Source organism: Bufo bufo, chromosome 2, assembly GCF_905171765.1.
Source record: "Bufo bufo chromosome 2, aBufBuf1.1, whole genome shotgun sequence".
Lineage (NCBI taxonomy): Eukaryota > Metazoa > Chordata > Amphibia > Anura > Bufonidae > Bufo > Bufo bufo.
The window spans coordinates 579868143-579885813 of record NC_053390.1 but is presented as its reverse complement, the minus strand read 5'-3'; the positions used below and the strand labels follow the sequence as shown (position 1 = coordinate 579885813).

The 17671-nt window shown below is 42.3% G+C and overlaps 1 protein-coding gene across 2 annotated transcripts in view; it reads left to right on the top strand.

Annotated features, from left to right (window-relative positions):
- Positions 1 to 17671, top strand: part of MANBA (mannosidase beta) — a 187631-nt gene that overhangs the window by 50785 nt on the left and 119175 nt on the right. For both annotated transcript variants that reach the window (XM_040418222.1, XM_040418221.1), the window contains exons 3-5: positions 3093 to 3198; positions 5317 to 5484; positions 5756 to 5879. In XM_040418222.1, the coding sequence (XP_040274156.1) occupies positions 3093 to 3198; positions 5317 to 5484; positions 5756 to 5879 (398 nt within the window). The remainder of the gene's footprint in view (positions 1 to 3092; positions 3199 to 5316; positions 5485 to 5755; positions 5880 to 17671) is intronic.

Here is a 17671-nt window from a genome sequence, read left to right as displayed (position 1 = left end):
CCCGAACGCATCCGTCTGGCCCCAATGCATTCTCAGTGGAGGCGGATCCACTGAGAATGCATCCGCCTGCCAGCGTTCAGCCTCCGCTCAGTGAGCGGACACCTGAACGCTGCTTGCAGCGTTCGGGTGTCCGCCTGGCCGTGCGGAGGCGAGCGGATCCGTCCACACTTACAATGTAAGTCAATGGGGACGGATCCGCTTGAAGATGACACTATATGGCTCAATCTTCAAGCGGATCCGTTCCCCTTTGACTTTCAATGTAAAGTCTGAACGGATCCGCTCAGACAACTTTCACACTTAGAAAATTTTCTAAGTTTTAATGCAGACTCATCCGTTCTGAACGGATGCGAACGTCTGCATTATCGGAGCGGATCCGTCTGATGAAACATCAGACGGATCCGCTCCGAACGCTAGTGTGAAAGTAGCCTAAAAGGTATGCCACACTATTTCCCGTTTACTGTTATAGATATTGGATAAAGTCCAGTATGATGCAAATGTTTTAGGCATACTTGTGTTGCCTTCAATTGGTGCTAAAAGTTAAAATAAGGGAATAAAATACTATATTAAGGCGCTTTGACTCGGGCAGTTATAGGGAACCAGCTTCCCTAGGAACATTCATTCCTGAAAATTACCCTATTTAAAGGTGCAAGCGATTGGGCTGTGAACGAGCAAATGCTTGTTGTTTGAGTAATTGCTGTTTTCTGTGCCACATGAATTCCTTTTTGACCACCCATATGCATTTTTATGGCAGTCCCTATGAGGCCTTAGTCTAGGGCACCATTTCGTTATGTTACCCTGGTCTATATGTCACATTGGTCTCCCATGCACAGGGAGAAGTAGGAGCTCAGTTGTCTTGTGGCAGCCACATTTCTGGTCTAACAACCCGGATACACAGAACAGCCAATCAGGGCTCTTTAACCCATTGGATGCCACTGCTCTTATGTGATTGTGGGGTGCTGATTTCTTTATATGGCAGAAGTCTAATGAAGGTCCCATGCCTCATTCTCTGTGTAACTATTAGGACATGCCGCTCCTGTTAGTTGCTTCTAAATGGCTAGCTGCCTCCCATCCGCACCAGTTACTACAGTGCAGCCCCGTTCTAATTAATGGGGCGTGGTCTACAGTAACCAGGAGAGGCCACTACACAGTATACTGAGCTCTCTTCTTCCTGCTCTGTACGCTGTGTTTGTTCCAGTCCTGTGAGTCCTGCTAGTAGCTGATCGGTGGGGGTGCCTGGTGATAGACTCCCACCGATCAGAAATATGTGAAAGTAGCCTAAGAAGGACAATACACAAAAAGGAAAACCACTTTATTTAGGGCTCTTTCACACTTGCGTTCTTGTCTTCCGGCATAGAGTTCCGTCGTCGGGGCTCTATGCCGGAAGAATCCTGATCAGTTTTATCCTAATGCATTCTGAATGGAGAGAAATCCGTTCAGGATGCATCAGGATGTCTTCAGTTCCGGAACGGAACGTTTTTTGGCCGGAGAAAATACCGCAGCATGCTGCGCTTTTTGCTCCGGCCAAAAATCCGGAACACTTGCCGCAAGGCCGGATCCGGAATTAATGCCCATTGAAAGGCATTGATCCGGATCCGGCCTTAAGCTAAACGTCGTTTCGGCGCATTGCCGGAGCCGACATTTAGCTTTTTCAGAGTGGTTACAATGGCTGCCGGGATGCTAAAGTCCTGACAGCCATGGTAAAGTGTAGTGGGGAGCGGGGGAGCAGTATACTTACCGTCTGTGCGGCTCCCAGGGCGCTTCAGAGTGACGTCAGGGCGCCCCAAGCGCATGGATCATGTGATCACATGGATCACGTGATACATGCGCATGGGGCGCTCTGACGTCACTCTGGAGCGCCCCGGGAGCCGCACGGACTGTAAGTATACTGCTCCCCCGCTCCCCGCTCCTACTATGGCAACCAGGACTTTAATAGCGTCCTGGGTGCCATAGTAACACTGAACGCATTTGGAAGACGGTTCCGTCTTCAAATGCTTTCAGTACACTTGCGTTTTTCCGGATCCGGCGTGTAATTCCGGCAAGTGGAGTACACGCCGGATCCGGACAACGCAAGTGTGAAAGAGGCCTTACTTGATAGGAGCACTTAAATAAAATAAGGATTTAAAGGGGCTGTGTCATTTCAGCAAATGGCATTTATCATGTAGAGAATGTTAATACAAGGCACTTACTAATGTATTGTGATTGTCCATATTGCCTCCTTTGCTGGCTTGATTTGTTTTTCCATCACATTATATACTGCTCATTTCCATGGTTACGACTACACTGCAATCCATCAGTGGTGGTCGTGCTTGCACAACATAGGAAAAAGTCCCAGCCACTCTGGTGGCTGGGACCATGAAAGCTCGCATAGGCTGGTCCTTTTTCCTACCACCAACCACCACCAATGGATTGCAGGGTGGTCGTAACCATGGAAATGAGCAATGTATAATGCTGTGGAAAAATGAATCCAGCCAGCAAAGCAGGCAATATGGACAATCACAATACATTAGTAAGTACCTTGTATTAATTTCCTCTACATGATATATGCGTTTGCTGAAGTGACACAAACCCTTTTAAGTTTTTTTTACAGGGTCTTGAATAAGCTGTTGTTGGTTTAAAATAGAGTAATTATAAACGTAACAATGTGCTTGCCGCTTTTTGATTTTGATTTGACCCATTGTCACTAGTATTCAATGTTCTCCTTAGTCCTTCCTTTCCTGCTGTATGATGGCACATCTGATGACCATATTGGCAAGTTTCCTCTAGCTGTGGTGACGTTTTGTCCATAAAGACATCACCATGGCAAGCAGCGATGCCGCAGTTTAGGACACTATAAGAGTGCCATGTCATAGCCCCATTTGTTTTGGCTAAGCAGTTTTAAAGGGAGAAGTTGCTGTGGCAGAAGGTCCTTGCAGTAGGAATCTGCTTCCTAACCAGTGTTCCTCTACACGTATTTATGAATGGTAATTCAAAACCTAGTATATCTTGGGATCACAATACATTGTATTCATTTTATAATGGGGGTCAAGGTAATGGAGTTTGTATGAGATTCCTGTGTTTGTCTGACCTACTTTGTCAAATCAATTTTCTTATAGACAATCGCAGAAAGTCGTCTTGGTTTGTGATGCGATTGATACCATTTCTACTGTTATTCTCAACACAATTCCTATTGCAAAAACTCAGAACATGTTCAATAGATATGTGAGTAGATCACCTACGTTTTATTCCCTGTATTGAACCTGAAATGCAGTAGATAAATACGGTATACATAGAAAACAGCAGGCCTGAAACACAATCCCGATCTTTAGTTAGGATACTTATAATCTTGAGAATGATACCAAAGGCCAAATTCCGAATTTATACCTACATTGGTCAGCTCAAGGCTGTCTTGTAAATACACTTCTTCACATTTCACCTTATTCTTTTAATTTATTCATTTTTTTTTAGCTTTTTAAATTATCATTAAATTACAATACAGTAATAGGCCATTGTTTGTGATACTTTTGTCCCAACAAAACACAAGTGTGAATGCATGCAATGCATCTAGGGGAAATGATTGGGTTGTCCCATGACTAATGTAAAAAATGAAAATCAGACACCATATAGTAAATTACAACCTCTTTCTAACAAAGTCAGAACCAGCCTTGTACCTCACATGGATCCAGAGATCTCCCCATTCATTGCTCTGCTAGATTTATATCAAGCTGTCAGCTCAAGGGGGCGTGTCCATGCTCACCCTATCACAGCTCAGGAGGCAGTTGAAGGACGAAACTGAGCATGTGCGGCCTTCTCAGTGAGCAGGTCAAAGAAATGAGAAAAAAACTAACTGCAGGTGGCGCTATACAGATTTTATTGAATAACTCAGTGGCTACGATACATTTTTAATTCCATCCAATTGCAAAAGTATTCAGAGCCAGGTGCTGGTTTGAAAACTGTAGAATATTTTTTCGTGGGACAACCCCTTTAAGTTTTTACCTTTTTGCCCATAAAGTCACCAATCGATAGAAGTGTGTGTTTTTCAAGGTTTAGTGGTCCTTGAAAGCAGCAGTGTCACCAGGATCAACCTAATTAAACTAGACCTACCGCTGATTAAAACTATACCTTTCTTTTGTTTGTTACTGATTTCTCTGCAGCAGTTTATTGTGTTTTTATTCATATGCAATTGAGAAGTTTGAGCACCAGGAGGTGGGGTGAATCCTTTGAGCACTGCTTTGTAACCACCTTTCTAACAACCATCTCTCATTCTAATGTGTGGCAATCTCTCACTTTATAATACAGTGGGCCAGATTTAGTAATGTATCTGTGCAGGGGTGGGCCTAAGATGTGCAATTCTGGCGTAAAAATCTGTCTCAAAGTAAGTCGAGCAACAGTTGTATAGAGTCAGAGAAAAGGGTCTCTACATGCACTAGATGTGTCATCCAGCCTGAGCTACTGGACGATACATTTGGTGCAGGGAGAGACACTTTTTTAGAATGAGTAAATCTGGGCCAATGTCTTTACCAGCTTCGTCTGCTGTGGAATCCGGTCCGGTGACAATGTTTGCAATGCTCTCTGCTACTTCTTTTGGCCACTTGTCTACTGTCATGCTGTGGCATCTTCCGGTCCTGTCCTTGTGCTGGAGCATGAATGCTCATCTAACTTACATGGCTAGGGAGTGAAGCAGAAACTCCCTGCACTGTAGACATCTCATCTGTGCATGTGCCTGCTTCACAGCAGCTCAAGTCTGAGACTGGAAGACACCGCTGCAAGGCAATGGATGTGATGTCATGGGAAGTAACCGAAAGCCTGGATCAGCAGAATCCAGTGTTAAGACACTATATTAGAAAGTGAGAAATTGCTGCACATTAGATTATATAAGAGATGGTTGCTAGACATTGGATCCCCATTCCCCATATCACTGCAAGCAATCCTGCCTGGGCTCGCAAAAAAATAACTTTTAATTTGACAAAATTAAAAACCAACCCAACAAAATGTACATTACATATATTGATCACTCGATTAAAAGTTGGGGAACCTGCAATGTCGTAGGGCTCTGTTAGTTGCTTCGGGAATATTGGTGCTGCTTGGGTCCCTTGTATCCCAGATTAAACTGTGGATATGGACATGTGTTATATTAGCTCTTGGCCTGTTGGAGCCTACAATTGAAAGCGAGGCTGTCGCTTTGAAGAGGGCGCCACACTTTCTTGGTGATTCACTTTAGCAAATAGCATTTATTATGTAGAGGAAGTTAATATAAGCCACCTATTAATGTATTGTTATTATCCACTATTATTTACCTTCCAGGATAATTGACTAGTCATTATGTTTTTCCACTTACAGACTGTAGATATAACCCAAATTATCAAACAGGAAAATAGCCTGGAAATCAAATTTCAGTCAGCGGTGAACTGGGCAAAAGAAAGGAGCACACAACACGCCTATGATATCCCTCCAGACTGTCCTCCAAAAGTGCAAAATGGAGACTGTCATGTCAACTTTATAAGAAAGGTGAACCCTTATCATTGTAAAATGTACCTGTAATGCTCAGACATGAAATCCGTTTCATTGTGGGATAGTGTGTGTATATGATGGCGGGATAGTGTGTGTATATGATGGCTAAAGCAACATTGGAGGTGTGGGTGGTGGACTGGGTTAGATAATGTTGGTAAGCATGGACGATGAGAGTATGTTCTAAGGAAAGCATTGATCGGGTCACATCTATCAGAGTACTTCTTACCACTGTGTGAGTGTTCATGTTTAGGCTTTTCTCTTACTGCAGGCGCAGTGTTCTTTTAGCTGGGATTGGGGCCCTTCATTCCCTACACAGGGCATTTGGAAGGATATAAGAATCGAAGCATATAATGTGGTTCACCTAAACTATATCTCCTATAGCTCTGTTTTCGGTAAGTCTTTCTGTAGTAAGCTCTATGCTTTCTCTTTGTGAAGTGCATTGTAAAGCAAGTCATGTGCATGGTGTTCTTAACTTAGGATATCCCCTACATAATGTACACTACAGCCTTTACTTTATGTCATTAGTGTACGGCTTCTCTCCTGTACAGACGCAGGAGGTGATCACAGAAATGAAGAATGAATAGAAACTCCTGCTTTTCACCACCTTAGGGCTTGCTCACACGAACATATGGGTTCCCTTGCTGTATTGCGGATCTGCAATAAACGGACACCGTTCCGTGTGCATTCCGCATCACTTGAATGGGTCCGCAGATGCGGAGCGGTGCGGAATGGAAGCACGGAACAGAAACCCACAGAAGCACTACAGAGTTCTTCTGTGGGCTTCCGTTCCGCACAAAGATAGAACATGTCCTATCTTTTTGTGGAACGGAGGGATGTGGCCCTATTCAATTTGAATGGGTCTGGATCCGTCCCGGAGGCCTCACGAACATTCTCCGTGCATTGCGGACCGCAAATTGCGGCCCCAGTGCACGGAACGGAACCCATACGTTCGTGTGAACAAGACCTTATACTGTGGCTTTCATGTGACCTATGCCTCCAAACTGGACCTGTTAACATCAAAGTGGAATCTACCATTCATCTTTCCATTAACTACTGCACAGCCTGTCTCCTCATATCAAAGGTGATCAGGCTATCACATCTTGTTGATTCCTTGGTACTGGTAATCAGTGCTCCAATTTTAATCAAAGCATTGAGAAGATTGAATTCCCAAATTCTCTCGATGTAATAACCAGCTATAAAACTCTAGGAAATTATTATATAGATAAAAACACTGCCAAGGACTTAACTCTGTATGTTGGCGATGTGCTAATATGAAACTCTTTTATAGTGGGTCTGCTGAAAATATGACCATTATGGAAAGCCATAGAACATATTTTAACTGTGATAAACAAATATTGTACTCTCCCCTCTAAAATCTCTCCTATCAATTGACATGGACTCATTTCTGTATTAATTTAAACCAATAATTATTCACACTTTAATAGCAACAAGAATAAAAATAACTACTTTCTGCTAAGATATGGACCCGCTTTCTTTAAAGCATCCTTTAACCCCTTAGCGACGTGGTGTTAGTTACCACATCATGACATGCACAGTACGTCATGAAATGAAAATGTCACCGCATACTTGCGGTGACACCGGTATCTTAACGGGTGTCACGGACAGCAGAGCTGTCAGGGGACCAATCACAGTGGTCCCTGTTTCCCGATCGCTGTGATTGGTCACTCAGTGACTAATCGCAGCGCATCCTGCTTGCCGGCAGGTAAGAATCATCCAGCGCAACTCCGATCTCCTCATTGTTAGGGCTCATGCACACGAACATATGTATTTTGCGGTATGAAAAAGCCGGATCCGCAAAAAATACGGATGACGTCCATGTGCATTCCGTATTTTGCGAAAACGGAACAGCTGGCCCCTAATAGAACAGTACTATCCATGTCCGTAGTGTGGACAATAATAGGACATGTTTTATTTTTTTGTGGATTGGAAATACGGACATACGGAAACGGAATGCACACTGAGTAACTTTTTTGCAGACCCATTGAAATGAATCCGCATACAGTCCGCAAAAAAAAAAAAAGAGCGGACATGGAAAGAAAATCAGTTTGTGTGCATGAGCCCTTAGGCCCCTTTCCAGTTTTCTGCGCGCCGGTGCAATGCGTGACGTTAACTCATAACACCCACACTGAATCCTGACCCATTAATTTCAATGGGTCTGTGTACATGAGCGTTTTTTTTTTCACGCATCAGTCCTGGGTTGAATGAAAAACGCAGCATGTTCTATATGTTTTTCACGCAGCCCTGGCCCCATAGAAGTGAATGGGTCTTCAGTCAAAAACGCATTGCATCCGGAAGCAAGTGCGGATGCAATGAGTTTTTCACTGATGGTTGCTAAGAGATGTTGTTTGTAAACCTTTAGTTTTTTTATCACGCGCGTGAAAAATGCATCAAAACGCATTGCACCCGCGCGGAAAAAACTGAACGCAATCGCAGACAAAACTGACTGAACTTGCTTGCAAAATGGTGCGAGTTTCACTGAACGCATCCTGAATGCATCTGGAGCCAATCCGTTATGCTTGTGTGAAAGAGGCCTTACACTTAAGGAAATCGTAGCTGCGCTGCCCTGGTGTCCATTCAGAGTGCCCCCAAGCAAATAAACACCCCACGGTGCCCCAAACACATACTGTTCCCCTGACACCCCATCCTCCAACCACCCTTCCTCCCCACAGAACTTCAGTGTTTATTTTTTTATTTTATTTTTTTTATAAAATAGTGTACTATAGCTAGCCAGGTAGCTTGAAATAATTGAGGTTAGTGTTAGAGTTAGGCATTTGTCAAAATAAATAAATGATATGATTAAAAAATAATAATAATTATATAATGAAAATAACATATATAAATATTACTGGTAATTAGATAGTTTTAGTTAGTTCGCCAGAATCCTGGCAGTTAGCTAGAAAGAGTTTAGGCGTTTGAAAATAAAAAATATATATACAAAAATAATATATATGTGTGTGTGTATATGTGTGTGTATATATATATATATATATATATATATATATATACACACATACACACACACAGTGTATATAAAAAGTCTACACACCTACACACCCCTGTTAAAATGTCAGGTTTCTGTGCTGTGCAAGGAGGAACAGGAGGAGCACTGCCAGAGCCCTGTAAAATGACCTCCAGCAGGCCACAAATGTGCATGTGTCTGCTCAAACGGTCAGAAACAGACTCTATGAGGGTGATATGAGGGCCCAACGTCCACAGGTGGGGGTTGTGCTTACAGCCCAACACCGTGCAGGACGTTTGGCATTTGCCAGAGAACACCAAGATTGGCAAATTCGCCACTGGCGCCCTGTGCTCTTCACAGATGAAAGCAGGTTCACACTGAGCACATGTGACAGACGTGACAGAGTCCGGAGACGCCGTGGAGAACGTTCTGCTGCCTGCAACATCCTCCAGCATGACCGGTTTGGCATTGGGTCAGTAATGGTGTGGGGTGGCATTTCTTTGAAGGGCCGCACAGCCCTCCATGTGCTCGCCAGAGGTAGCCTGACTGCTATTAGGTACCGAGATGAGATCCTCAGACCCCTTGTGAGACCATATGCTGGTGTGGTTGGCCCTGGGTTCCTCCTAATGCAAGACAATGCTAGACCTCATGTGGCTGGAGTGTGTCAGCAGTTCCTGCAAGACGAAGGCATTGATGCTATGGACTGGCCCGCCCGTTCCCCAGACCTGAATCCAATTGAGCACATCTGGGACACCATGTCTCGCTCTATCCACCAACGTCACGTTGCACCACAGACTGTCCAGGAGTTGGCAGATGCTTTAGTCCAGGTCTGGGAGGAGATCCCTCAGGAGACCGTCCGCCACCTCATCAGGAGCATGCACAGGCGTTGTAGGGAGGTCATACAGGCACGTGGAGGCCACACACACTACTGAGCCTCATTTTGACTTGTTTTAAGGACATTACATCAAAGTTGGATCAGCCTGTAGTGTGTTTTTCCACTTTCATTTTGAGTGTGACTCCAAATCCAGACCTCCATGGGTTGAAAAATTAGATTTCCATTTTTTAATTTTTGTGTGATTTTGTTGTCAGCACATTCAACTATGTAAAGAACAAAGTATTTCAGAAGAATATTAAATTAATTCAGATCTAGGATGTGTTATTTTTGTGTTCCCTTTATTTTTTTGAGCAGTGTATATTAGAAATTGTTTGGACTATTGTTAGAGTTAGCGGTTTGATATAAAGTTGTAGTTTGCATAATATAAAATGGCTGAGCGTATGTATACAGCAGAGGGGGCATACGCATTTATCTGTTCTGATACAGAAAGTGCAAGCGAGACAGAACAGTTTCAAATTTAGTCATCGTCCGCTAACACTAGTGATGACGAACCACAGCAAAGTCGCAGACTAGACTCTTTGCCTGGCACAAGCGCCATTGACCCCGAATGGATGCCCACCGAGTCTTATAATCCGTCTGTTCCAGAATTTAATTCTGTCACAGGCCTCCATTATGGGGTTTAGGGGGGTGGAATTTTTTTAAGTCTTCTTATCAGAAGAACTGCTAAATTTGATGGTTGAGCAGACCAATTTATCGCCAGTCACCCCACCTCATATTACGCCAAGAATGGCGTATGGCAGGGCTTGACAAATTTTCTTGGAATCTAGGAGCCAGCTAAAAAAAGTTAGGAGCCATTTTTTCTTTTTTTTTTACCTTATAAAGCCTTATTTTCAACGATAAAAATAACACCTCTTAAATTAACCAAACAACATGGGCATTGTTTATTATCAGTGTACTGTGACACTCCTCATTCATCTCATAGTTCTTCTCTTGTAAACTTATTTTGTGACTAGATAAAACTGAAGCAGCGATGGGTTTGAAGAGAAATGTCCCTCGTTGCCGCCTGTATCCACCGTCCCTCTGGGATCACTGCCCTTCTGCTGTCCTGGATTATTTGTCCTGTCCGGGGGATAATGTAGTCGATGTTGTCGGCGTCACCTGGGCCGTCCTTGTGCTCCCTCCGCTGTGGACGCGCACTGAGTCCAAGCCGGGATTTGGTTCCAGCTCTTGCCGGATCTACATCCCGTGCTGTGATGGGGAGGGGGTGGGGCTGCGGTCCTGTTTGTCGGAGGGATCTCTGAGTCCTGTGATTGCGTTAAGCCTCATGCACACGTCTGTGGAACACGGACCATGTGATACCAGCCTGGATTTCTTCTGAGTGCAGGAGCGCACGGCGTCATTGGTTGCTATGACGCCGTGTGCTTCCTGCTGCCACCGCAGTACGGTAATACACTGATATGATCTATACCGGTGTATTACTGTACTGCGGCAGCAGGAAGCGCACAGCGTCATAGCAACCAATGACGCCGTGCGCTCCTGCACTCAGACAAAATCCAGGCCGGTATCACACGGCCTGTGTTCCACTGACGTGTGCATAAGACTTTACGGTGATGAGACAGCTCCTCTCCGGGAAACGCTGGAAAAGTCTTCGTACAGGAAAACGAAAACCCCGCCGTAGTCACCTGCGCCGCTCCCGGGACATGAAGCATGCGGTAGAGAGTACCTAGCGGGCAGGTGAGTGCTGCCACGTACATGTCGTGTGTCACTCCGCGGCCAGCTGACACTGACAGCCAGCGGGGAAAGGGAGTGATGTAATTCGGCTTAACCAGTCATGTGCACCGCCTGTCACATTATTAACCTCGCGGTCTTAACCCTCCAGTGGCTGCGCCCGGCTGCTGGTGTGCTGGGCCTATTTTCAAGCACAGGCAAATACCTAGGCGCCAGGACAAAATTCCTGATCGCCATGGCGACCTGGCGCCTGGGATTTGTCGAACCCTGGCGTATGGTGCCCTGTTGTGGTGCACATTTTAAAATTTGGGGTATTCCCTCTAAATATGGGTCTCACTCCAACAACCCACCATGAGATCTTATTGGTCATCTGATGTGTACTAAGATACCCCCATGTACAGGGAAGTAATGACAGGATTTTGGTTAGGGTTTTACTAGGAGGTGTTCATCTTACTTCCCTAGTTCTCAGGCCTGATTCCCTGCCCCCCCCCCCCTCCCTCTTATGCTCAGTGTGGTGTTTCCCTCCCACACCGAAGTGTGATATTGAGTCACTTGTCCTTTAAAGGCAGGCTTCAATGTCGCCTTTATTTGCCAAGGAAGAGGGCACGATTTGGGCTAAAATGTATAAGCCCTATGAGAGCGGATCTGACTACACCTATAAATTTAGAGTGTATGAAGGCAAAGATACCTAGTTTTGCCCTCCTGAATGCCCCCTTCCCTCAATGTGGCAGGTAAAATAGTGTGGGATCTTTTGCACCCTTTTAGATAAGGGGTACCACTTGTACGTCGACAATTATTACACCAGCTTACCCCTTTTTAGGTGCCTTTTAGTCAAAAAGACAGTGGCATGGGCAAATCAAAGAGGCCTGCCCAAGCCTTTTGTGAACCAAAAATAGAAGTCCGGGAAAATAAAGGGCCTTTGCAATGGGGACATTTTACTTGTAAAATATCGAAACAAAAAAGATGTCCTCATAATGACATCTATACATCCAGACAGTAACAGCACAAATACCACCGTCTGTAAGCCTGTCTGCATGCAAGATTATAATAAATATATGGGTGGGGTGGACCTTGCAGACCAAATGCTGCAGCCCTAAACCGCTGTCAGGAAATCCCGCATTTGATATAAAAAAAAGTAGGGAACCTAGGAACATATCTTGATTTTCAAGGACAAATCATTAAAAATTTTATATTGGGAGAGCAGCGCCAAAACAGCAGTGGGATAGCGTCATCTAGTCATGCCAGCAGAATTATCCCAGGGCAACTTTCCCATGCCACTTCTTTTATGCACTTTTGGCCATTTTTTTTATTTGTTATGCAATCCACTGTTTTCTAACACTCCACATTTCATTATATTATTAAGCAATTATAATTTGGAAAATTAGACAAACTCCAAAATGTAAAATATGATAGGTGTTGCCGTATTCACGGGAATATGGGTGACAATTTGGGCCTAAAGTGACATTTTTCAGTAAAATATGTAACTTTTCTTTTTTTTACAGCCAAGGGTTTCTAAATTCTATGAAAAGCATATTGGGCCAAAGTGCTCACTACACCCCTTGAAAAGATTTTTTTGGGTTTCCACTGTGGGGTACCTCAGGGTACCTTCAAATGCGACACAGCGCCTGAAAATTATTCCAGTGAAATCTGCCCTCTAAAAGCCGTATTGTGCTCCATCTGTTCTAAGCTCTGCCGTGCGCCCATATAGCAGTCGAAAACCACATATGGGGTGTTACTGTAAACTGCAGAATCAGGGTAATAGATATTGAGTTTAGTTTGGCTGTTAACCCTTTTGATTTTGAAATTTCATCTTCATTTTCCTTTAATTCTTGTGGAGCACCTAAAGGGTTAGCAAAGTTTGTAACATCAGTTTTGAATAACTTGAGGGGTGTCGTTTCTAAATTGGTGCAATTTTTGGGTTGTTTCTACTATGTAAGGCCCACAAAGTGACATAACTGAACTGGTCCTTAACCCCTTAGGGACTTTGGGCGTACCGGTATGCCCTGTTTCCCAAGTCCTTAAGGACCCAGGGCGTACCGGTACGTCCTAACTGTAAAACGCGATTGCGGCGGGGTTAATCGGAACAGGATGTCCGCTTAAATCATTCAGCGGGCATCCTGTCACAACGCTGTGACCCCCCCCCTTCCCCCGTGTCGGCGATCGCCACAAACCGCAGGTCAATTCAGACCTGCGGTTTGCGGCTTTTACCTGGTGGCTTGAAAGGCAGCGCGATGTCTAAGGACGGCATCGCGCTGCCTTCCGGTGACGAGCCTGTGAGATCCAGCCCCCTGGATGTCACAGGCCGGAAGCTGTATGAGTAATACACACAGTATTACTTATACAGCCAATGCATTCCAATACAGAAGTATTTGAATACATTGTAAAGGGATTAGACCCCCAAAAGTTCAAGTCCCAAAAGTGGGACAAAAAATAAAGTGAAAATAAAAGTTGAAAAAATAAAGTTTTCCCCCCAAAATATTAAGTTTCAAGTAAAAATAAACAAAAACTGCATTTTCCCCAAATAAAGTTTTTTAAAAAAATTGGTAAAATATAGGGGAAAGAAAAAAGTATACATATTGGGTATCGACGTGTCCGTATCGACCGGCTCTATAAACATATCACATGACCGAACCCCTCAGATGAACACCGTAAAAAATAAAAACTTTGCTAAATAAACCATTTTTTTTGTCACCTTGCATAACAAAAAGTACAGCAGCAAGCGATCAAAAAGGCAATTTCCCACCAAAATAGTACCAATCTAACCGTCACCTCATCCCGCAAAAAATGAGCCCCTACCTGAGACAATCGCACAAAAAATAAAAAAAACTATGGCTCAGAATATGGAGACACTAAAACATCATTTTTTTTGTTTTAAAAAAGCTGTTATTGTGTAAAACTTACATAAATAAAAAAAAGTATACATATTGGGTATCGCAGCGTCCGTAATAACTTGCTCTATAAAAATATCACATGACCTTACCCCTCAGATGAATACCGTAAAAAAATAAATAAAAATAAAACGGTGTAAAAAAAGCCATTTTTTGTCACCTTACATCACAAAAAGTGTAATAGCAAGCGATCAAAAAGTCACACGCACCCCAAAATAGTGGCAATAAAACCGTCATCTCATCCCGCAAAAACCATACCCTACCCAAGGTAATCGCCCAAAAACTGAAAAAACTATTGCTCTCAGACTATGGAAACACTAAAACATGATTTTTTTTTTGCTTCAAAAATGAAATCATTGTGTATAAAACTTAAATAAATTTAAAAAAAAAGTATACATATTAGGTATCGCAGCGTCCGTGACAACCTGGTCTATAAAAATATCACATGATTTAACCTGTCAGACGAATGTTATAAATAACAAAAAATAAAAACTGTGCCAAAACAGCTATATCTTGTTACCTTGCCTCACAAAAAGTGTAATCTAGAGCAACCAAAAATCATATGTACCCTAAACTAGTACCAAAAATACTGCCACCCTATCCCGTAGTTTATAAAATTGGGTCACTTTTTTGGAGTTTCTACTCTAGGGGTGCATCAGGGGGGCTTCAAATGGGACATGGTGTAAAAAAAAAACAGTCCAGCAAAACCTGCCTTCCAAAAACCGTATGGCATTCCTTTCCTTCTGCGCCCTGCCGTGTGCCCGTACAGCGGTTTACGACCACATATGGGGTGTTTCTGTAAACTACAGAATCAGGGCCATAAATATTGAGTTTGGTTTGGCTGTTAACCCTTGCTTTGTAACTGGAAAAAAAAATATTAAAATGGAAAATCTGCCAAAAATGTGAAATTTTGAAATTTTTCTCTATTTTCCATTAATTCTTGTGGAACACCAAAAGGGTTAACAAAGTTTGTAAAATCAGTTTTGAATACCTTGAGGGGTGTAGTTTATAGAATGGGGTAATTTTTGGGTGGTTTCTATTATGTAAGCCTTGCAAAGTGACTTCAGACCTGAACTGGTCCCTAAAAATTTGGTTTTTGAAAATTTCGGAAAAATTTCAAGATTTGCTTCTAAACTTCTAAGCCTTGTAACATCCCCAAAAAATGTAATATCCTTCCCAAAATGATCCAAACATGAAGTAGACATATGGGGAATGTAAAGTAATAACTATTTTTGGAGGTATTACTATGTATTATAGAAGTAGAGAAATTTTAACTTGGAAATTTGCAATTTTTTACAGATTTTTGCTAAATTTGGTATTTTTTTATAAATTAAAAATGATTTTTTTTTTACTTCATTTTACCAGTGTCATGAAGTGCAATATGTGACGAAAAAACGATCTCAGAATGGCCTGGATAAGTCAAAGTGTTTTAAAGTTATCAGCACTTAAAGTGACACTGGTCAGATTTGCAAAAAATGGCCAAGTCCAGAAGGTGAAATAGGGCCGAGTCCTTAAAGGGCTAAAAAAAGTGGGTTTTAGAAATTTTCTTAAATGTAAGATTTGCTTCTAAAATTCTAAGCCTTCTAATGTCCTAAAAAAATAAAATGACATTTTCAAAATGATGCCAACATAAAGTAGACATATGGGAAATGTAAAGTAGTAAATATTTTGTGAGGTATCACTATCTGCCTTAGAAGCAGAGAAATTCAAATTTTGAAAATTTATAAATTTTTCCAAATTTTCTGTAAATTTTTTTTATTAAATAAAGGTGAAACATATTGACTCAAATTTACCACTAACATGAAGTACAATATGTCACGAGAAAACAATCTCAGAATGGCTTGGATAAGTAAAAGCGTTCCAAAGTTATTACCACATAAAATGACACCTGTCGGATTAGCAAAACTCAGTCTGGTCACATAGGTGCAAAATGGCCAGGTCATTAAGGGGTTAACGTAATCCTTTATGAAGGTAGTTGTAATTTTATAATGTTTTTCTTTTACCTTTTAATGCTTTTTTTCTGGGCTTTGGTCGCTCACCTGACCATGTCCATGCAGCCCTTTCTTATTTTCTGTGATGTTATATCCGTGGACATGTCAAAGCAGTAACAGCGGCAGTGATAAGGGAGTGTCTATGTAACTAGCTGAGTAGGAGAAGCTATAAACTAGCTGGGTGTTAGGGGTGGTGCTGGAACTGTGACAGAGAAAGGAGAAGTGCATCATGGGTTTGGTTGGATACAGCAACAGGAAGTGCTGCATAGAGGATATAAGCAAACCATAGTGATTAGTTTACATGGTGATAAAAAGGCTTGTACATAAGGTATGCAACTGCATGAGCATATTACATAAAACATAGTAATCCTGGAAAAACTTTTAACCCCTACTCTGCCGCGGTCAGCTCTGACCATGGCATACAAGTGTATTGCGGTCAGTGAAGGAGCCCATGAGGTCCCCACGCTGCTGTGGTGGGGACCCGATGGGTGAGAAAGCAGCCCGATGCCTTTCAGAGGATGCCCAATGTGCCCAAGGCCTTGCAAGGCATCGGGGCCTGCCTTCTACAGAAGCCGAGGAGATACAGCCCCAGGCTGGGTCTCCTAAGGCAACCTGTTAGTTTATTACACTGAGTAATACACTAACAGGCAATGCATTACAATACAGATGTATTGTAATGCGTTGCAGAGGGGATCAGACCCCCAAAAGTTGAAGTCCCAGAGTGGGACAGAAATAAAGTTAAAAAAAAAAAAAGGGTTTTTAATAATAGTCTCAAGTAAAAAAAGAAAAAAAAAACCACCCCTTTTCCCGATTTAGAAAAAAATATAGATAAAAAAAAAAAAAAATTTAAAAAACCCCCCACATATTGGGTATCCCCATATCCGTAACGAACGGCTCTATAAATATATCACATGATCCACCCAGTCCGATAAACAGTGAAAAAAAAAAAAAAAACTGTGTCAAAAAAAGCCTTTTTGGTCACCTTACATCATAAAAAGTGCAACACCAAGTAATCAAAAAGACGTATGCCCCCCAAAATAGTAATAATAAAACGATCACCTCATTCCGCAAAAAATTAGACCCTACCTAAGACAATCGGCCAAAAAATAAAAAAGCTATGGCTCTTAGACTATGGAGACACTAAAACATAATTTTTGGGTTTAAAAAAAAGCTTTTATTGTGTAAAACTTAAATAGGAAAAAGTATACATATTTGTTTTTTCCACATCAGTAACAACCTGCTCTATAAGAAAAAAAAAATTAAAATCACATGACCTAACCCCTCAGGTGAACACAAAAAAAGAAAAAGGGCCAAAACAGCCATTTTTGGGTTACCTTGCCTCACGAAAAGCGATTAAAAATCCTATGTACCACAAAAAAGTACAAATAAAAATGTCACCTTATCCTTTAGTTTCCAAAATGGTCACTTTTTGGGAGTTTCTACTGTAGGGGTGCATCAGTGGGGCTTCAAATGGGACATGTCTAAAAACCAGTCCCTTCCAAAAACCAATTAGCGCTCCTTTTCTTCTGCGCCCTGCCATGTGCCTTTACACCAGTTTAAGACCACATGTGGGGTGTTTCTGTAAACCGCAAAATCAGGGTAATAAATATTGAGTTTGGTTTGGCTTTTAACCCTCGATGTGTTAAAGTAAAGAATGGATTAAAATGGAAAATCTGCCAAAAAAGTGAAATTTTGAAATTTCATCTCCATTTTCCGGAGGCAAACTGATGCATTCTGAGCGGATCCTTTTCCATTCAGAATG